Here is a 21822-nt window from a genome sequence, read left to right on the forward strand (position 1 = left end):
CTTGTCATGTAGGGATACATAAAAGGCTGGGCAAACTACCTGCTGCTCATTGTAAACAAACAATAGTAGCTTAAACATTATTATAAACATATTTGTAGGGTATACAATTTGTTAAGTTCACAAACCCTTTCATATCAATATAAATAGGTCGTTTTACGGAGGAAAACTTTGATTAAACACATCTTTGTTGCATATCATATTTGCAAAACAGATGTGTTAATTTGAGGTGGTACTACAGTTTACCATCTTCAGGATTGATTATCTTAATTTCAATAGAATAATAACAAGTTTGAGAACAAAAGTTGAATATAATAAAGAAATTGTCTTTGACCTCGATCTCTGAAAATGTTTTTGGTTATGACTTTGGTTGCGACACCCTCTGAAATAAATCTATCAGGTAATAATTATCCCCTTTCATGACAACATAAGATTGATTCACAGGTTACAGCCACAAGAAAGAAACAGTCACGCCTTAATTCTCCTCAAATTTTATTTAGTTTTATGGTATCTGCAAGGGAAAGTTTAACAAACCTGAGGTGTGAGTTGGCAAACAGAGAAAAGCTGCCTATCTGAAGGTAAATCTCAGAGCCACATCAAATGGTTAATTACCATTGTGTTTGTGTTGCAAAAAGATAAGGTGACATCCCTGCAATAAACCACCTGAACAGTTGTGTTATCTCTGACGCACTGCATTCTGGGTGACCCCAAATGTGGCAGGACTTGAGTGCTGCTCAGACCAAGAGGTGGTCGCTCCGGTGAAGGGGAAAGCAAACAGAGAGGCTGTAAAGCCGAACAAACATTGTTAGCCAGGCCTGGCAAACCAAACGGGGCCCTGATAGACTGAAGGATGTCAGGCAAACACACCCCATTGTGATAGAGTTTAGTGTCAGGCTACATCTTAGTTAAATCATTTAAATAGCTGCTGTTTTAGGTGCTGTGATGCACGTCGTCATCCATCACTGTCATCATATTGTGTAAATGTACAATCACTTCTTTGTTATGATCATGTGGAACAAAGATTCGGAGGATTCATTTAAAAACCAAGTGTTTGCTTGATGCGCTTGCTTCACTCTGGATATTTATGCTGTATCCTCCCACACATGAGTCCAAAGTGCAGCAGCTCTGTGAGGCAAGCTACAGTGTACAGAGAGTGTTTATGATTAACTAGCAATAGTGTTGTCCCACTTTTATTACGAACACAATGAGCAGTGTACAGTAAACCACCCACGTCAGTGCATTTCCTCACTGGACTTTTGTAAAACAGCCGGCGAGAGATGAGAACAATCTGTTTTGTTGTTTTGTTAAGAGGAAGCGGAATTGAAAATCAAACAAACAGCCTATGCCTTATATCTGTATGACATCTATTATTAGGTGTTGATTCAATAGAATTTGAATGTCATCATTTCCCTTTCACCTTAAACATGATTTTCTCAATTTCGCAATGCCCTGGAATATTCTCATGAGGTTCCCGGTGAAATGCAGAGAAGCTGTTTGCATTCCTAAAGGCAAAACCTGTGAAATAGACACCACAGTCCTGTCTGGTCAGACTCTTGTGTTTTTGCTTTTTCACCCTCACACAGCTGCAGACATGTCTACATTGAACACATCCTCCTGAAGTTGTGAAATATTGAAACCAATGTTTACCTTTTCGTATTTTAAAGGACTGCTTTGGTTCCATACACGACTGTAGGTAAAAAGTAAGAGGTTTAACGTCTGTTTTGACATCATTTATTTCTTTTATCAGGACATTGATCGCACGCACGCACGCACGCACGCACGCACGCACGCACGCACGCACGCACGCACACACACACACACACACACACACACACACACACACACACACACACACACACACACACACACACACACACACACACAGTGATGTTTTTTTTTTTAGGGACATTTGAGCCTGTTTGTGAGATACTCGGCTTTGAGAACAGCCAGGGTGCCATGCATTCCAGTTGTGTGTGTTTGTATGTGCACATGTGCATTGTCTTGCACACAGTTAGCTTAAAGTTTAGCTTAGGGATAGTGGTGGTCTAATGCAGTGCTTCTCAAACTTTTTTCAGTAATGTACCCCCTTTGAAACATTTTCTCAGCCAAGTACCCCCTGACCGATCCCGAACATTTTTGATCGAAAAAGCCTATATAAATAACTACAATATAGTGATGTTCCCTTAGTGTGTGATGTATTAACTCCTTTGTGGTATGCATTACAACAAACTAAGGATATTTTCATTTTATGCATGAAAAAAAATAACATAACACTTTTATAAAACAGATTTTTCCAAGGAGTTTTTCAATTTAAGTAATATGTTATTGTGAAAAACTATAAAATACAATACACACATTTGACATGTTTATATGAGGACCCCCTTGGTGGTTCTAGGAATGTTTTATGTAAAATTGTGTTTTCTATTTAACTTATTTTACTAAGATTATTTTTTTAATTAACCTTTTTTTAAATTTAAAAAAAAAAAATCTCACGTACCCCCTGCAGTACCCCAACGTACCCCCATTTGAGAATCACTGGTCTAATGGATAGTGAGGTGGGCTGAAGATCAGAAGGTTGTGAGTTCAAAATCCCGCCAGGAACATCACCACTAGCGTGCCCTTGAGTAAGGCACTTAGCCCTTAGTTACTGCAGGGAGAATGTCCCCGTAATCGGTAATTGTAAATCGCTTTGGATAAAAGCGTCAGCTAAATTAAATGTAATGTAAAGTGGTTGCGTTTGACATGGGACTCGTGCCACCCAGCTACAGCTTTTCAATTGTTGCCGTTGAACTGAACAACAATCCTCTACCTCTCATCAGGTTTGTCATGTTTTCAAAAAATGCAGAAGCACAGATTAACAGCATATTCCCAAACTGGATTTCTTTGCCTTCACAGGGACTGGAAACTCCAGATAGTAAAAGACAATATTTGCATTGTTGGTTGATCGCCTTCACATGCAGCTGAACAGTAATACCCTAATACTCTGTGAAAAGGGCTAATATTTTCCTCCATAATAGTTTGCTTGAAGAAAGTATTCAGAGGGAATCAGCAAGCCTCCAAAACCAACAAGCTGATGATGTTTCACCTCTGCAGCGCTGCCGAGTGAGAACAGTCGGGCAGCGCCAAGCTCTGTGGTGGAGCCAGTTGATCTCACCTCCAGATAGAGGCTGAATGTGTGTGTATGTGTGTATGTATGTGTGTGTGTGTGTATGTATGTGTGGGTGCGCAGTACCTATTTACATAGGGATTGCAGGAGCTGAAATTAAGCTGCTTTCCAGTCCTGTGATGATATTTTCATATCTTTGCTCGCTTATTTCCTTTCCTCTAACTGCTTTGCCTTACAGTGTGCTGGGGCAGCAGCCAGTTGCTCAGTGAGCTTCCTGCTGAACGCTGCCTGAGATATCCCCTTACACATGTGGGGCTCTGGTCACAGCAACCCCTTTGGAGCGCAGGCTCGCATGGAGGAAAAGACAGAAGGAGAGAGAAAAGCTGTATGATGGTGGGTAGAACAAAGGCGTTTAAAACTGTTAAACCACGACAAACCCAATGCTTATACACATTATGGCCTCAGTTTAAATATTACAATTGTATTCATTACTATCAGCCTTTCTTTTATCAAAGTACACCACTCACTCACGAAGCATTGATGAGTACTTTTTTTTAAACATACTTTAAATGCAATTTGTTGACAATTCTAAAAGAATCGGTAACTGATATTTTCAATGCAGGACTTAATGGAGTTTTGAAGTTGACACTTTCAGTAAAGGATCCCAATAGTTCCTCAAAATTAGAATAGTTTTCCAGAAAGTTTGTTTTATTTCTTTGATTTATATAATCTCAAATCCACAACTATTTGACTACAGCTCAATGATTCCACATTACTCAGTGCCTTACTCACTGTGGCATCCAGATGTTCCGGTGCCCTCACTAGCTGCACATTTCAAAGGAAATACAAGGTGAAATAACAGTGGAAGGATTAAACTCTGCCTCTCTAAGAAAAGCATCCCATACAATCACTCATATAATAGAATTCCACGGGAATTCCCATAAAGTTAATGACAGAGAGAGGGGGGGGGACAAAGAGTGGGAGAGAGAGAAGGGGAAAAACAGGTTCTTTTTAATTGTAAAAATAAATAAACATGTTTGGGCTTATAGCTGGGAGCATTAAACCCCACAGTGAGAATCTTTCCTGGCAGACTCCCAGCACGAGATGAAAGGCAATCCCACTATAAACACTGGCGTAGGAACGTATCATTTATCTTTCCCCATTATGGGAGGTCAAAGCTGTTATGATCTAATAGCTGAGGTGAGGCTACCTTACTCTTCTTTCTAGAAATGTCAAATAAAGATATGTCGAGCAACTCTACACTTAATTATAGAACACAAGAAGCCTGTGGCATACTGCCTGTTGTTCACATCTGGCAAACCTTAATGTCCCTTTTACAAACAGTAATGCATTCATCTTAAGGGCCCTTAATGGGAATGTAAGCTTTAACCTGAGTATATTATCGGTGGGAAAATGTGGAGTTTCAAGGTATTACTTGGGCAGGAATCGCCCGCAAGTCTCACTTCTTCAGATGGCATTGATTAAAGCCTTGATCCTGAAGAAGCACATGACTCAGAAAACATCTGTTTAGGATACAGGGAAGATCACCTCGGTATTTCATTAATCAAACTCTTGGCCTGCTGCAGTTAAAGTGGAAATTACTGCAGATGCTCTGTAGGGGGCATTTAATAAGGTTGTTGGGAGTCATTTGGAGGTGAATCGTGAAAACCAGTTAGTTAGGATTACACCTCCTTTTAAGCATGTAGCCTACAGGTAATAGGTAAAAAATCCCCTAGTAAATTATTTAGCCTCATACCTTCAGGATTAATTTGTGGTAGGTCTTCTGTTTATTGCAGCTTCCCGGTGAAGGGATCTAGGGTGATAGGCACATAATAAAGCAGTTAAAGAGTCTTATAATCCTAGTTGTTGGAGACCAAAACAGAAACACAACTTTATGCTATGTTCTTACACATGAGATTACTGATGGAAGACTTTAAGATACTTTGTGCTTGTTGCCTTTTTTCTGTAATTGCCCTCCATATGTCCATCCGTCATTAGGCCTGGTATTCATACAGATAAGAGGCCAGTGTAATTGCCGTGTAGCCCAGCAGTCACGGCACGGCCGCTGATGTTCTGCCAGCACACAATCAAGATGCCTGCTTCAGATTATCACGCTGTAAACAAACTGGTGCAGCCTCTCCCTCAGTGAACTGTCAGACTTCTTTCATGTGCTGGGATTAGCATTTCCAACTGTCAGCTGCCAGACTTGGCTCACTGCTTCTCTCTTGACATACTGAGTGAATGTCTGGAACAAAATAATCAGATAAACAAATATACAAATGCTAGCCAATCAATGCTATATGATTACCTCTTTGATCTGATTGTGTTGTTGAATCCACATCATTCACGTTTGTTCTTTCTTGTTCTATTTGACTGGGGGAACTGTTAATTTAACTGCTTCTCCATAAGACAGCATACCAGTAAAATGTCTATTTGGAACACTGTAAACTATAAATGAGGGCAACCATTAGGGCGTTTTTTTGTGTGCAGAGTTTAATTAAACTAAAGAAACTCTGTAAAATAAGATAATTGCTTCTGTTTCAACACATACACACAGTTACAGTATGAAGACATTACCACAGGGACTGAGACTGCAATACTCTGTAAAATAAGATAATTGCTTCTGTTTCAACACATACACACAGTTACAGTATGAAGACATTACCACAGGGACTGAGACTGCAATATTTTGTTGTGAAAAGTTAAATTGGATAAATATGTTCCACACGTTTCACAACAGCCATGGCATCTTGTGGAAAACAACTATCTGTCTCTTGTTTGCGTTTCTATTATTTGCCTAATTGTCTCCCAAAAAAGAGAATTATAAAAAATCTGCTATAAAGTTCAGTTTCTTCCATAATACTGACTGAAAATCATTCATTTTAGGACAAATGCAGACAACCAAAACATGTGGGCTGAAACCATCCGCTGACATACCACAGAGCAGAAGTAACTAACATCAGGGTCAAGCATTGATGGATACTAAATGATGCTGGTATGCGGGAAATGAATACTTGTATATACTTGAGTTTGTTTAGCCACTATGTGCACAGCTCTTTGGAAATCAGATCTTTCAATATTTACTGAAGCCTTTGATAGTCATACCCTGCAGTTACCTAAACGAAAACAATGTGAAGCTGTGTTGATATGTGATGTGGTGGTTGCTGTACAGCATTGTATTGATTTCCCCATATTGTTTGTATATGGACCTTCTGATGTATAAAGAGGGCGTTATTGCACGTGCACTGATCATTGTTGCCATTACATGCTGTAATGAAAGCATTGTTCGGATGAAAGTGTAGATGAGGTATGAAAACTAATGTAAAAAATATGTTTTCAAACCTGAAAAAAGCCACGGTAGGCTTCAACTTCTCACTTAAATGATTTATATTATGCTGATGACTCTTCATGGAAACATTTAATTTAAGAGCTGTTTTATCAGGATGTAGTGCAGATGTCTCAGAGCCCTGTGGCTGAGTGTGTGAGGTCTTCCTACCTTGTAAAAAGGTTAGCTGTAAAAAAGACTTGTGACTTTTTGGATCAAGTTACTCTGATAACTACACCAAATATTAGTTTCTTCTAAAAAGGGCCAATCATTTGCAAAGTCACTGCCACAGGGAATGTGTTTTCTAAGAGACAAAAAAAGATAAAAGCTTGTTTACAGATTTACAGCATGTGGCACAGCTCTTTGTTTTCCACTGCCACTACACAGCAGTTGCTGACACAAAAATGCACATCCACGATTTAGGGTTAACTCTCCCTTCTGACCTTTGACTTCTTGCCATTCTTGTCAGGGATGTAACTGTCTTCAGTCAATCTAGCTTATATCCTTGTGTCTTCAGAGTCCAAACAAGGAGCTCGGCATTCTTTTGAATGTGGGAGTCAGGGGAATGGGACATCCCTGAGGATTGAACTGTTTCTCTCCCACAAGCATGACATTGTCTGCATGCGTGTTTGCTCACATGAAACAGGCCTAGGCTTTGCTGTTGTCTCGTCAGCAGAGAACACACTGTGGCTGACTCATTCCCCTGACCAACGCCACAGTCTAATCTGCGGCCCGACAAAAGATAAATGCAAAGTTGCATGAGTTTACAAAGACTTGGGAGGGAATCCTACTGCTTACACATTCAGTTCATTCAGATTCCTCTAAAAAGCTGGGAGAACATAATAAAGAACAGATAAATGGACTGTGAGGTAGTAAAACAACTAGGTAGTAGTACAGTCAGGGTTTATTCCACACCATGTGTTTCGTATTTAACCCAGTTTCACATGAAACTAGGCCATGGATCATCTACAGCTTCCTGCTGCAAGACTTCAATTTTGAAAAGCCATGTGTGTACACACACACACACACACACACACACACACACACACACACACACACACACACACACACACACACACACACACACACACACACACACACACACACACACACACACACACACACACACACACACACACACACACACACACACACACACACACACACACACACACACACACACACACACACACACACACACACACACACACACCGAGACACACTCTCATGAGCCTGTGTTCTTTCATCTTGACCCCTGAAAGACCACATGCTGGGAAGAATTCCCGGTGTGTTATGACTGGGGAAAGTAGCTAGTTTAAAAGAAGAAAATATAAGAGCAAAGGCGGAAATAGAGAATGACATTTTTTGCTACTTATGGCCAGTCTTAATTACTCCGTTTAATCTATCTCTTTAAATGAGACATCTGCAGAAGACACATTCATCGCTGAAGCTTTTCCAAGCGGCATTTTGAAGGACTGTAAGCACTAATCATTTCTGTTTTCATTAATGTAACATATGACTGCCTTCAGAGACTGAGTCATAACAGGCTCATTGTAGAGCACAAACATTTACAGAGGAATAACACTGCAGGCACAACATATGTGGATGTTTTTCACTGCTTTGTAACACTGAATATTCATATACTGTATATGTGTGTCTCACCTGCTTTCATTTGATAGGGTTTGATTAAACTAGATTGAAAGACTAAAGTTTGATAAACTCACATCAAAGTATTTCCTAAGTTCTCCTGCCTTAGAATCAGGATTTATTAGACCACCAGTGCAGATCTGTGGTTTAGAGATTAGTTAAAGCTGTGGACAATTGATATGTGCATAAATTAAAATGACAATTGACTTTGAAAATGTGTATACAAGCATAATGAATTGCGTATCATTGTTTATTGTTAGCAATTGGTTTAAAGAAACACACATAATGACTTTTTGAATTCAATCTGTGGCAAATTAATCTGAAGGATTTGAACACTTTCAACTTTGTCGCCCTCAAGTGGAAGGGTAAAAAAATACCCTAACATTTTGTTTGAATGGTAAAAATGTCCCTTTGTTGGCTGTAAAAAATGTATCTTCACTTTTTCAATTTGTGTACTATAATAGCATAATAAAACTGTGAATAATTTGACTCAGTTTGAATGGATCATTACACACACCTTCCTTTGCATGCTAGGGTTCAATATCGTGCAAGAACAAAGAAAAGTGTAACCCTTGCTCATTAAACTGTCATCAAGAGGCTTTTGTAATAGATGAAATATCCACTCTCACGTTAACAATCAGACCCATTGAAGTATTGTGGCACTTAAACATGTTGAGACAGCCTTAAGGCAACACAAATGACAAAAGGGTTGAAATATTAGTATAACTCATGACACATCTAACAGTCTACTAAAGATTAAAGCCTGGCTGGATGTTAACTCTTTTGATAAACTGAAATTTGAGGAGATCATACAGGTTGGGGGCACTCAAAAGAGAATCTGCAGTGAACCATGTTGTCACTAATTTATAGAGAAGATACAATTAAGTGTTTTATTAATAAAAAAAAACGTTATCTTACATTTTCACTTAGAAACTCTTTTAATTATTATTGGCTTTAATCATTGGCATGTCAATTTTAATCAGAGCATTCCTGCAGGTGAATGTCAATACACTCTGTCACGCTATATGTGGAAATAAATTAGTAATGCATTACTCAAAACAACAATCACTCTCTACTAATTCTCTCATTTTAGCAACACAAACTATGTGGTCTACTGTTTTTTTTTTTTATTGCTTTGAGATCATCATCAACTCACAAGTATTGCAGCAGTATGCACACAAACCAAACAATCATGCTAATTTAAAAATAACCAATCAGACCACCAACATGTGAATACCTAGTGAGATGTATCACATTAAGCTACAGACTAGAAAAGTGAAGGATAACAAACAGATTATTTATCATAATTTAATCAGAGCGTTGTGGGTGGTATTCAGTGTATGTGAGGGGAGACCAACAGGTGAGGTAATAACCGCTCACGAGTTATTGGCAACATGTTGCCAAAGAAAAGTAATAAAATCACTGAGGAGTAGCTGGAGGAAAACCACCCAGATCTGTTATTGCTCGAAGGGAAGCTGCAAAGAGAGGGGGACGTGGGGCAGGCTGAGATAAGTGGCACCTGTGGGTGTTACAGACCTGGATAATTAGTCATATTTCAACACGTTTCTTGTCCTCAAGTCTTAAATGTGGCAATCAAAATGTATATTCCAATCATGATGATAGGGCAGAAAAATAAACTGGAATGCTGCACAGATGTTATTACTCATTAACTAAATGGAAAAATCAAAAGTGAAATGTTACCACTTATGTCTAAATGGGCTCTTGGTTTGTTCTGTTATAGCTTCTGTGCAATAACACGTGTTTCAGTAATCAACATATACAAAAATCAGTCTTAACTCAAGGTTCATCTGCAAACTTTTTCCAGATCTTTTTATCACACGGTCCTCATCAGCAACTGCAGTACGCTCTGTTGTAATGGTGATGGATCCGTTGACAAGCTGGCATTGAGCGTTTAAAATGGATGAAAAGTGCAATGGATGAAATCATAACAGCTGCTGAGATTGCATGGCAACAGATCCATCCCCATGACAACTGAGCAATCTTTATCTGTGCGGATGAAGATCATGTTACGGCTGAAATCTCAAGAGAAGGTCCGGATTATTTTTGTTAAACTACAACTTCCAAGGCCAGGAAGGAATATTGAACATGTTTCACATCAGGGGGGGGGGGGGGGGGGGGGGGGGGGGGGGGGTATACAACGCACACATGAGGGGGACATTTTATAGCTTAATCATTGTGGGATCATTGTGTCCATTAGATGTATTAAAATCAATGCATTTTATCAAATATTTTCACGAGTTGGTCAATAAAGTCAGCAGGTCAACAGGTCAGTTTTTATTTTAACGCTTGGACTCGTATTTCTCAGACTTGTTTAAGTTATACATTATATAATTGTTGTTATACATTATATAGTCTATACTAGTAAACTAGTAAAGTAAACTAGTATAGTTTTTATCACATAAAGTAACTATGGATAACCCCCCGGAGACTCTGAAACCCATTATATACAGTATAAAGACTCACAGGTGATGAACTGGCCTATAAAACAGAGTTTCCCATCTATTGTGAGATAATAAACAATAGTACAAGACACAATATGTTGCACCTTGGAAAATATATGCCCCTATGTGGCTTTATTGTATTGAAAAGAGTTGAAGGTAAGAGAAAACACACAGACTTCTGATGAGCCATAACAATCAAACATGGATTGCTGAAAACAACCCATTTTAGTGCATTATTATCCTTCTACAAAAGGGTAGAACACATGACATACTAGAAAAAAAAGTAGACTAAAAAGAACAGTACAAACAGCATACACATGCAGAGAGGTCAGCAGGTCCCTCTCTGTTACATCCAGTGCAAAAGTCTAAGTCAAAGTTCAAGACATGCCACCTTGACGTCTACATTTAGTTCAGTATGCAGCCAAGCAGTCTCTTTTCTCCTCCTTCTGATCCAGACCCATCTGTCCTCTTCACAACGCAGCTGGGACCGCCTTTACCGAGGCCTCCCTCACAAGTCTTTCCTTAGTTTAATCACAAAGGAGGATCCCTGCAATAAAACAGGAGCTTGGATTATGTGGGGAAAACAGCAGGATTCTTAGGAGGAAAACTCAAACTAGGTTTATAAAAACAATGAAATGTACCAAAGGGTACGGTGGTTATCGCCTCCACAGATACAAAATACAGGCTATTGGACTGAGCTGGCTTGAGAGCTGTGAGTGAGAATTTACCTCCCCATATGGAAAGTCAAATCTTAACTCAGAGTCTAGTGGCAACTTTATGTTGAGAAGTTCAATGTCGGAAAGAGGTTGTGCGTTCAATTCATGAGTTCATCAAGGTAACATGGTGTTTAAAAGGAAAACAAACATGTGTCAATTTCATCACTTTGTTTTCAGCTGTGACTAAAGCAAAACGAAGGAAGTCTGGCATGATTCTACTGATACCAAAAGTAATCAAAAACATGCTAATGTGTCTTTCTTCTAGGCTGTTGAACTTTCTTTCTTTCTTTTTTCTTGCAAGCCCCTTATCTTCTACACAGCCAAGACCCCTGCACTTGCCAATAATTTCTCACGCTGAACCAATTTAGCTTGAGCCGACTAAACAGGATTACCCCCTTGGTTTTCCTTTTTGTAAGTAAATTGATATGAACTCCTTGGTCCTAAATAAAAAGGCAAATCCAAAGTGATGAAAGTGCTGCACATTCCTAAAGGTGTGGCTTTTGTAGAAAGAGTTCAGAATGGAGGAGAGTTGCTGTGCAGATGTGCAGAGAGGCCAGAGAGAGAGAGAGAGGCAGAGACAGAGTGCACTCAGGACACTAACACTAAACACTAAAGCACAACCAAGGAGTCAGTTGCTTTTACTTACACAGAAACCACTGCACTCACTCACTGCAGAGCTTACTTCTTCTTCCCGCCTAATGATATACTTTCAGTTTTTTTCTTCTGTGCCTCATTGAACAAAAGACACACCTTTATGTTAGCAAGCGGTTTGATTTGTGTGAGTGTATGAATGTGTGACTCCACCCATGTGACACAAATTGCATAATTATAGTGTTTGGTAGCTCCAGGTGAAAAGCCCAAATGACATGGGTAGATTTATTTGTACTTGTTCTCAACATGCCTGTTTGTCACACCAGGAAACCTGGATAACTGCTATTGTTTTAACCCTTTAATTTAATCTGGTTTACCACACAGGCTAAGCAACATGTTGGAGACCATGCAGAACTGTCACTTTAACCTCTGATCACTGCATGTCTTATTCACAGTCTTTGTATTACAACCCCTGAGTCCATATTATAACACTGTGATTGCTGCCACAAAAAATATCATAGTAACAGTGCAATTAACAATACACATCTTATTGTTGTAAAGTTTTCCTTGACCAAAGAGTAAGTTTTTGTGCAGAAACCGTTTATTTGTGGAACATTGCTTTTGGTGGAGATTTAATATAAATATAAATAAAAGGGTTGTTTCTTGGTTTGGAACAGTAACTTCCTTGAGTGGAAGCTTCAATGTTTCAAGAGGGTCTTCCTTGCTCACAGGATAGGTTCTTTTGATGCTTACATATGAGTTAGGATTATATAAGGTTTTTATTAGTTTTCATTTATTTTATTAGTTTTACAGATTGAAAAGCGTTTGAGGCAAATTTGTATTAAAGTCAAATTGACTTGATTTTGCTTGCTTGCAACTGGTCAGAGCCAAAAACAAAGTCTGGCACAGAGCCCAGTTGCCGCTTTTACATGTGATTTTTTATTTTGCTATTAGTTAATGATCTTTAGAGGTTTTGGTTACCTTATCAAGCAAGGCTAGCAGTAGTTTATTTGTGCTAAACTAAGTTAAGCTGCTGCTTGCTGTAGCCTTATATCTAATGGAAAGATGTGAGAGGGGCATTTATTTTATCATCTAAGTCTCAGTATTAAGGTAAATGTTTCCCAAAAAAAGAAATGCTAAATTATATATTTTCCTTCAAAGTTTTCTTATTGTGAAACATCTATAAGAGAAACTCTAATATTTCAACTCTCCCTACAACTTTACTGGCAACAAGTGATGAAGTTTGGCATGTTTGTGATCTATTGAAATTAGTTTAACATAGAGAGGTGTGAGAGCTTAAACGAAGCATGACTGTGCTGATAGACGAATACATAAATAAACTTGAATACAAGTCCTACCTCAGTCATGGCATCATCGATCTGTTTCAGCTCCTCGTAATGGTCACGAGAGTCTCTCAGAGGTTGAACCATGATCTCCTCAATCTGAGGAAAAAGCTGTTGGACACCACAGTAAGGTCATTAATTGTGTGTGTAATCAGTGTGTGTATTTGTAAAGGAACACATCTGTACACACATCGTCCTACCTTCATGACCGTCTCAAACATTGGGATGAGGACAAACTTGATGAATCCAATCTGAGCAGTGGGCTTGGTGACTTTGTCTCTGTCCATGAAGGGAGCCACGGGGAGACCCTCAGACTTCTCCCTGTCACTCTGAAAGCACATGAGTGGAAACATTGCCATTTAGCCTTGGCTCTCATTGTACACATTTGGTGTCATTTGGTATTAAGATAAACCATTTACTAGTTGGCTATTAGCATACATATAAGCAGCATACTAGCCCTGGATAAGTCATTCTAAAACACTTATTAATGCCTTTTACTCTATGACCATATTCTACCACAACTAGGACAACGTTGACATGATGGATTCAGATAATGGACTTGAAAGAATTCCGTCACCTGCATGAAGTACTCCTCCAATAGGCAGTCCACCCATGGCTCAGCTACCTCAGTTGGCCTCACTTCGTTGGAAATGTCACAACACTTGATCATAACCATCTTTAGCTGAAAACACACACACATATATAACACGAAACATAGGATAAAGAAGCCTATTTATCTTAACAAACATACAGCATCTACCGATTTTCCAAATTATACTTATACAGTCTAGTTAGCCTCTGCTGATCACAGCACAACCCACAGATAAAGGCCTGCTTTTGTTGAGATCATGGCTTGCATGTGCTGTGCAATAAACAGCTGATGTCAGGTGGATATGCAACGTGATCTTGTATACATACACATGTCACATGCTCCTCATTGGTGAAATCAAAGTTGTCCACTTTCTGCTTAAAGGAGTCGAGTATCTCGCCATGTCTGGCCATGTCGGTAGCCAGGATGAGGGTGATAATTGCCTGGAAATATAAAAAGACAAGTCAGTTTGCTCGACATTTGCTCAAATATTGTTCAGATTAATATATTTGTAAGTGACAATGCTGAATATAGATAAAACTCATCATGCTTGTCACAGTCAGAATTCCACTTGTGTATCTCACCTGTCGGATCTGTTTGAAGGCCTCAGTATCCACATTGGCAAAAATGTTGCACTCAGGAAGAGACAGGATCTGGAAGGCCACAGCACAGTGGTGGTTCTCCAGCGGAGATATGTCATTGTAGCGCACTGCCAGCTCTGTGCGTGCATTGATCTGGTACCTGGTGGATGGATGACACGTGTGAATTGATAATATATTCCCATGAAGCTTCCCTGATGAGAGAGGTCTCGGCCTGCAGAAAACTTCGACCAAAAACAAGAAGATGAATCGGCGTGTTTTCATAACTGAACTCTCTCCATGCTGAACCAGTTTCACAGTTCATTGACACGATGTTGTGCAGAGGATGTCAAAACATACTGGAGGCAGTAGGCAGACAAAATAGGGAGTCTTACGTGTTGTTGTAGCCAGGGTGGTCCAGGTCATGGCACACTGCTGCTGTCATCAAAATGCCCATATCTGTGAGAGTCAGCTTCTCCTGAACAGCCGTGTGAAAGAAAGGCGTAATTACAAATCGTCCAAATGTGTTCATTTGGACGATCCGTCAAATCTGATCCGTCAAAAGGTCCGATCTGGAAAGTCAGTACCTAGATCTAAATAGGACTTCAGAAGTTAACTTCATCATGAACAGACATAGACATGCACCATACCTGCAGGTTGCAGAGGTTAATCATGCCATACATCATCTGACTGACGCAGAAGCAATGTCGAAAGTTGTGGAAAGGGTTGTTACGGTAGTTCTCCTGAATCGCCAACTAGCAAACAAGACAATTATTCAGTCAGCATTTTAAGTAAAAGCCTTTTTGAAATCTACACAATGTGTTATTTTTTACTGTTCAAACTTTTACCAGCCAACGTTTGAGTGTGATGGGGTTCATGTTGAATTCCTTCACCAGTCCCAAGTCATGGTACATATACTCCAAACAACTTAGCATCTAAATTCACAAAGGAAAAGAAAGGAGATCCAGACATCAGTCACTTGGATAACATGGAATGGAAATGGCTGATTGAGTTATGGAGCTGCACTGTCAACAAACCTCGTTATGTTCCCAGTGCCAGACATCGAATGTCGGCTTCTTGAGCGCCTCAACAGTCTCCTGAGACAGTGTGTACTGTAAAAAACGAACAAACATACCATTAGAACTTTAAAAGGAAGCTGTTGTCATTAATTTAGTTAGCTTTATCGGTTAGTAATGAAATAAAAGTCCCAGCGGACATACCTTTGGGTAATTGGGGACATCTCGTCTGGGAGTGACCTTCTTCCCATCGTCAAAGTTGTATTTGCATGGACAGTTAACTCTGATTTTAGAAGCAAGAAAAGTTGATTTGACCTGATCTGGTATCTGTTGATATCTGTGAGTAAGATGTAAAATGTCCAACTTATCAATTTTACCTGGCACCACCTCTTGAAGCCATCTCATCTCGTAGCTTTTTCAGATCATTTTTACACTTTTCAATCTCCACCACCTTCAGGCCCTCCACTGTCAAGATGACAAGAAGAAATATCACAGTTTGGCTTCCTCCCAGGTCAGCTGTATTTCATTTTTAATTTATATGTCAGGGGGATTTTTTTTTTGTGTAAACCATCTGCTATAAAATGTAACACTTACATTCCACTCTCTTCTCCAGCATTGCTAGCCTGTTTGTGACCTCCGTCTTCAACTCGTTGATCCGGAAGGCTCTGTGAGAGGAAGTAATAGAAAAATGATATATGAATCATATTTCACATGGTTAATTGGTCATCAAAACAAAATATAACTTGGATGGGGCCACAACAAATCAATGACAAAGGTAAAATAAGTTGTGTGATTGAACTTGCCTTTATGGGTTAAGGCTTGTATTATAATGGGAAGTCCCTGGTGTCAGGTATGTGTGTGAGGTATGTGTGAAGGTGGGAAAGGGCAGGCTTCAGCCACATCAGAACATAAACAACTGGGGCGTTACCTGCTGAACTGTTCAGCCACCTGGGACAACACGTTCTGAAACATGTCTTCCTTTTCTGCAGACACAAATGCACCCCTGATAAATCGTCATGAACAGCAATCACATTGTCAGGTTTGGTATTTTTGAGCTCATTACTTTCACAGTAGAAGTGTTGTTGATGCATGAATGTGTGTGTTTGTGAGCTTGTTAGAGTGAAAGGAAAATAAAGCTGTTGACAGCTGACAGCTTACCTCCAAGCTGACCAGTCGAAAGAGGCACAATTTTGTACAGAGAGCTGTGAGGAAAACAGATGAGTCGTTGTGATTCAAAACATCAGTTTAAGTACAACTTATTTACATTGCTTTATTTTGCTAATATACACAGAGCAATCTCACCTGTGTCGAGGTTTTGGATTTATGTTTTCATTTTCCACCTTTTATTTTGAAATGTTTTCCTCCTTGTGTCTTGTCTGATCCTACTTTCTGTGTTTGCCTTCCTGTCCTTAGTTTCCCTGGTGTGTATGATTGTGTTCACCTGTTGCCCTTGTGTTTCTGCCTCCCCTGCCAGCTGTGTCTGTCCTGTGATTACCCTTCTGTGTATTTAGTCTTGTCTTCCCCTGTGCTCCATGTCTGTTCGTCGTCTCTCCTCGTCTATGTTACCTGCCCGTCTCTTGATGTCCATGCTCTTGTCCATGTTACCCGTCACGCTCCATGCTGGTTCCTGAGATTTTTTGTCCTGATCCTTCCTCGTGCTCCCTGGTTTCCTTCCTCGTACTCCCCCGGTTTTGGTAATGTTAAGTTGTTCCTTGATTTCTGTTGTCATCAGCTTTGGGAAATAAAGCTCGCTTTTTGTTACCTAACCTTTTAGTCCTCTTACTGCATTTGGGTCCTATTTTTCCCCACCCCTGACAGTACGAACAGACCAGTATGGACCCAGCAGTAATTCTTTGAGGATGCTCTTGATGATCTTTCTTACAAGATTTTATGCATGTTTGGAGTGTGGAGGAGGGCTCCTTGTAAAGAGACTCAGGATGCTGCTTTTTCCCTTGCACACCGGGAGGTGGCAGATAAGCCCTGGCTGGTAAACTCACTGCCAGAAATGTTGAAGACATTTGTGACTTCCCCAGACAGTCTGCATGCCTGCCTCAAACCGGCAGGGAAACAGGGTTTAGGCGGAGTAGCTGTACCCGTAGGATAGAAAAGGGGGAAGTGACGTCTGACTCAGAGGTCGCGCGGCTGTGGAGAAGAACGTGTTGCCTACATTCTGTTACTGAGTTTAGGCTAGTTAGCTATCAGGTTTATTGTTTTGGGTGCAGTCACTTCTTCTCAAGTCCCGTATCTATTCCCGTCTCTAGTCCCTTCTCAAGTCCCTTCTCAAGTCCCTTCACCGTCGGGGGTCCCGCCGACTCATGTCCCTTCTTCATCTGGGATCCCACCGACTCATGTCCCAGCTCCATGTCCTGTCCCGTTGGGGGTCCCGCCGACTGCTGTCCTGCCGGGGGTCCTGCCAACACCATGTCCTGCCCTGTTGGGGGTCCTGCAAACTCCGTGTCCTGTCCTGTTGGTGGTCCCGCCGACACCATGTCCTGTTCCGTCGGGTGTCCCACTGACACCAGCCCACGTTCAGTCCAGGGTCCCGTCTACGCCTGTCCCACCGGCTCGGGTTCCTGTCCGGCCGACACCGGGTCCTTCCCGTCCATCGGAGCTGTCCCGCCTCCGTCCTGCCCGTCATCCGGAGCTGTCCCGCCTTCTTGCCCGATCTCCTGAGTTCCCCAGCGGCTTTCGCCCTCGAGCCCGGCCCCCTGACTTTCCCAGCCGCTGCCGTCACCCTCGTGCCCGGCCTCCTGAGTTCGCCCACTGTGGCCTTCACCCCTCCTCGAACTTTGCCTTGCCCCCGGGCCGTCCGCCCGAGACCCCCTCCTTAACCTCTGCCTTGCCCCCGGGCCGCCTGCCCGAGTTCCCCTTCTCGGTCTCTGCTTTGCCCCCGGGCCATCCACCCGAGTCCCCCTTCTCGGCTTCTGCCGTGCCCCCGTGCCCCCGTGCCATCAGCCCAAACCCCTCCTCCAGAACCCCTCCACCCACCCTTTTGGGCCTAGTTATGGGAGTTTTTGTCCTGATCCTTCCTCGTGCTCCCTGGTTTCCTTCCTCGTGCTCCCCCGGTTTTGCTAATATTAAGTTGTTCCTCGTTTTTTGTTGTCATCAGCTTTTGGAAATAAAGCTCGCTTTTTGTTACCTAACCTTTTAGTCCTCTTACTGCATTTGGGTCCTATTCTTCCCCACCCCTGACAACCTCAAGATTAATTAAGAACGCTGATCTGTAACAGCTATTTAATTCACCTTGTGGTGAGATTGTTCTGTTGATTACTGTTTCCATGGTAAAAAACACAACAAAACCACTTCTTAAATGGGGTGGAGATAAAATAAATAAATAAGATGACTCAAGTGAATATTAATATGGGATTTCTTTTTAAAGAAACCCAACATGGTAATGTATGTTACTTTGGAGAGTTGGTGGGCATGGTGGGATCCATAGAGACTAGGGCTCCTTCTGGGTCAACCATCATGATGGCAGTGGTCCTGCAGTGAGAGGAAACAGGAAAAAAAATACAATACATTTTCTTTATTGTCTTTAATATTCAACAAAGCTACATCTGCAGCATTCCTGGAAAGTAACTCCTATTTCACAAAAGAGAATCAGTTAATTGAACGAAAGAGGAATGAGTGCCAACTGGAAGAATAGTGTATACAAAGTTTATGTTTCCCAATAAAAGCAAAACAGAACTAACGGCAGATGACGGCTCCATCTTGCTTTTATCCTTTATCATTGTCTACTTTTATGTGCGTAGCTAATGCAGCATGTCTGTCAGAAAATGGCATACAAGGGCTTGTTGAATGTGAGTGACTGCTTTACTGCCCAATAAAGTAGTAGCACTGTAATGATGTAAGGATTTTTATGTGGCTTTATGTAATGGTTCTAAGATTTTAAAGGATATTTTCAAGTATGCCTAGAATCAGTTAGGGAGTGCGGTCATCTGTATGTAAAGAAATAAATGAACAAATTAAGAAACAAAACGAAATACCTGGGAATGTTAGATGAGGTACACAGGAGCTCCTTGATGTCACATGGACTGCAGTGCCGACTGAACACCACCTGAGAAACAGATTTATGCGTAGTAAGTGTATTTCAACAAATAGAAGTGTTAGACAAAGAAGTTACAATAGACAAAATGCTTTCACATTGGATAAATGGAGTATTATTTATTAACATGTAATATGTGTATGATAAAATCTCATCTATGGTCCATAAATCCAACAGTGTGCAATCTGTTTCTACATGGTTTCAAAAGGCACACCTGCACACAAACAGCTGCTGTGTTAATGATATAAAGCCTCAGTGTTCTGACAGGGGGGAAAGGTTATCACATTTCATGTGTTTTTTGACAACCCAGTCACATGGGAAAGTAAAGTAAGGGTCGGCTTGTTTAATCGTTGAATAAGGTCAAGTCCAGTGAGAGAAAGAAAAGGACAGCTGTGGTGAGTGTTCACGGAGCGTTTAGTAACATTATCCACGGCTGTCATGCAACCAGCCCAGTTTACAAGATTTACTATAGTACATGTAGATATTACAAAGTGTGTTTCTGTCGAAAGCAAAGTGTGAGTATGTAAACTCTGTGCTAAACACGTGATCTTACATCTTGAATGCAGCAGGTGTAGCTGACAAACATTCAAAGTCAGGCTGTGGGCTTGGGGCTGTTGAACCGACATGTGTCATCGCCAGCTCTCTACTTGAAGCACTCTACATCACCAGATCTGGTTAATGTAGGCGGATAGCAACAGGTGTCTTTTCTGTCAGTAACACCTGTAATGCTAACTCTGCATCCGTCTGCTCCTCAGGTAAGGTTAGTCCACTGAGAGGACATGGATCATAAGGCGTAGACAATTAATTGCCATAATTACATTTCAATTTAAGTTGATTATATCATTAAATACAGTTTCTATTTCTTAATGTCTTAAAATGTTGATATAGATATATTTGAGCAAAAACCTTTTTTGGTCTATTGTTCAAAACAGGCATATTATGAAGAAACTACCTAAAATACCTAAAAATCCACAACTATGAAAATTACAACTTTTTGTGGCCTGCCAAAAAACATGGGATTCAACAAGCTATTTCAAACTCACATGCAGGCTCATTAAAACATGTGTTGTCTACACAATGCTTAAATGGCTTTAGAACTTTTGCAGAGGTGCACTTTATTAATCTCACGAGCCAGTCAGAGCACACAGGGTTTTTGGAAGGGGGGCGTAAAGTGAAAGTATAAAAAATATTGTGCTTTTTTAAACTTTAAGCATGTTCTAGTAGAGCCCCAAAATACATATGAATGTGAACATTTGCATGATGTGCTCCTTTAACATATTAAATCTATGTTTTCTTGTATTCCCCATTTTATTTGAAATATAAGATATTAATACTAAAACAAAAATAAATGAAATAAAAATGTATGTGAAAAGGCAACATTAACTTTGTAGACTAACCAGCCTGTCTAACACAGCAATATGTATATATACTGAAAGCACTTTTACAATGTAAATAATTAAAAAATATTCCCGAAATAGTGCATTCCTGCTCTCATTGGACTGACCTTTTGCACTTTCCCATCAACATCCAGGTAAATAGTTTTAGGGGCATAGGAAGAGGAGCTGGAGCCCATGTTGACCTCCCTCTCCTCTGCCTCTCTTCAAAGATTTCGGCTGGATTCCCTGATCGGCGAACTTGAGGAACAAGAACAACAAATACACGGATTTCCAGTATGTTCATGCATGTACTAGTGAGTGTACACTAATGTCTGATAAATACTACAAATCATGACACAATAAGATAATGAAAGCATCAGCACCATGTGAGTATTGCTCTCAGTTTTCTGTCAACTAATTGAAAAACAACATAAATCTCTAGTTTATGCTTTTGCCAATCTATGGTATTAAAGACAGAAAGAAACATAAATATAGGAATACCATACCAAATAATATATACAAAACATCATAAGTATCTGGCAATTATCAGATTAAATCAAATAGTAACACATATTCTTTCAATAAATTAAAAAAGCGTAATAGAGTATTAGAGCTTAAAAAAATCACAGTCAAATTAATTGACATAAAGCAACATCACTCACAATGTCAGCGTCAGAGCTTCCCCTGTGGAGAGCGGAGGTAAAGTCCCAGGTGCTAAGGATGCTGCTCACTCACATGCAGACACACAAACACACACAAGCAGAGGAAGAGCTGTACAGGAGAGGAGAGAGGGCGTGAGTGATGGAGAAGCTGGGTATGTGTGAGGGAGACAGAGGGGGTATGGACTAATATGAATATAACCAGCACTCTAAATGGTTGCCAGGGGACAGTTACTATGGTGAAAAAAGAGACAACCCTTATTTCTTAAGTGGTTTAGGGATTTTACCTGTGCTGGTCACACAGGCCTGATTCTCTCTATCTCATAAGGAAAACCTAAAAGCATTATGGCTTTATCAAATACTGAACATAAA

The 21822-nt window shown here is 40.4% G+C and overlaps 1 protein-coding gene across 3 annotated transcripts; it reads right to left on the reverse strand.

Moving 5' to 3' along the window:
• Window positions 1–10357: 10357 nt before the first annotated feature.
• On the reverse strand, window positions 10358–21597 carry pde9al (phosphodiesterase 9A like). Of its 3 annotated transcripts, none has more exons than XM_034225526.1 (20): window positions 21454–21597; window positions 20920–21049; window positions 19357–19427; window positions 18776–18853; window positions 16529–16572; window positions 16299–16353; window positions 15965–16035; window positions 15748–15835; window positions 15575–15653; window positions 15392–15466; window positions 15203–15289; window positions 15005–15109; window positions 14750–14832; window positions 14361–14517; window positions 14106–14219; window positions 13765–13869; window positions 13388–13516; window positions 13203–13298; window positions 11900–11976; window positions 10358–11084 (listed from the first exon to the last, which is right to left on the reverse strand). In XM_034225526.1, the coding sequence occupies exons 2-19, from the start codon at window positions 20986–20988 to the stop codon at window positions 11932–11934; spliced, it is 1551 nt and encodes a 516-aa protein (XP_034081417.1). In that variant the 5' UTR covers window positions 20989–21049; window positions 21454–21597; the 3' UTR covers window positions 10358–11084; window positions 11900–11931. The 3 variants fall into 3 exon arrangements, with proteins under 3 accessions (XP_034081417.1, XP_034081416.1, XP_034081418.1); XM_034225525.1 differs by having other exon boundaries at window positions 11900–11982; XM_034225527.1 differs by lacking the exon at window positions 11900–11976.
• Between the last annotated feature and the right edge of the window lie 225 nt (window positions 21598–21822).

Source organism: Gymnodraco acuticeps, unplaced genomic scaffold, assembly GCF_902827175.1.
Source record: "Gymnodraco acuticeps unplaced genomic scaffold, fGymAcu1.1, whole genome shotgun sequence".
NCBI classification, from domain to species: Eukaryota; Metazoa; Chordata; class Actinopteri; order Perciformes; family Bathydraconidae; genus Gymnodraco; species Gymnodraco acuticeps.

What these genes read in the sequence shown, in the direction of transcription:
- pde9al (XM_034225525.1), bottom strand. Translation starts at nt 20,988, where the DNA reads ATGGGCTCCAGCTCCTCTTCCTATGCCCCTAAAACTATTTACCTGGAT. An exon ending in ACCTCATCTAACATTCCCAG is followed by an intron (nt 18,854 to 19,356) that starts GTATTTCGTTTT and finishes CTCTCACTGCAG; the next exon opens with GACCACTGCCATCATGATGG. An exon ending in TGTTTGAGACGGTCATGAAG is followed by an intron (nt 13,299 to 13,387) that starts GTAGGACGATGT and finishes GGTGTCCAACAG; the next exon opens with CTTTTTCCTCAGATTGAGGA.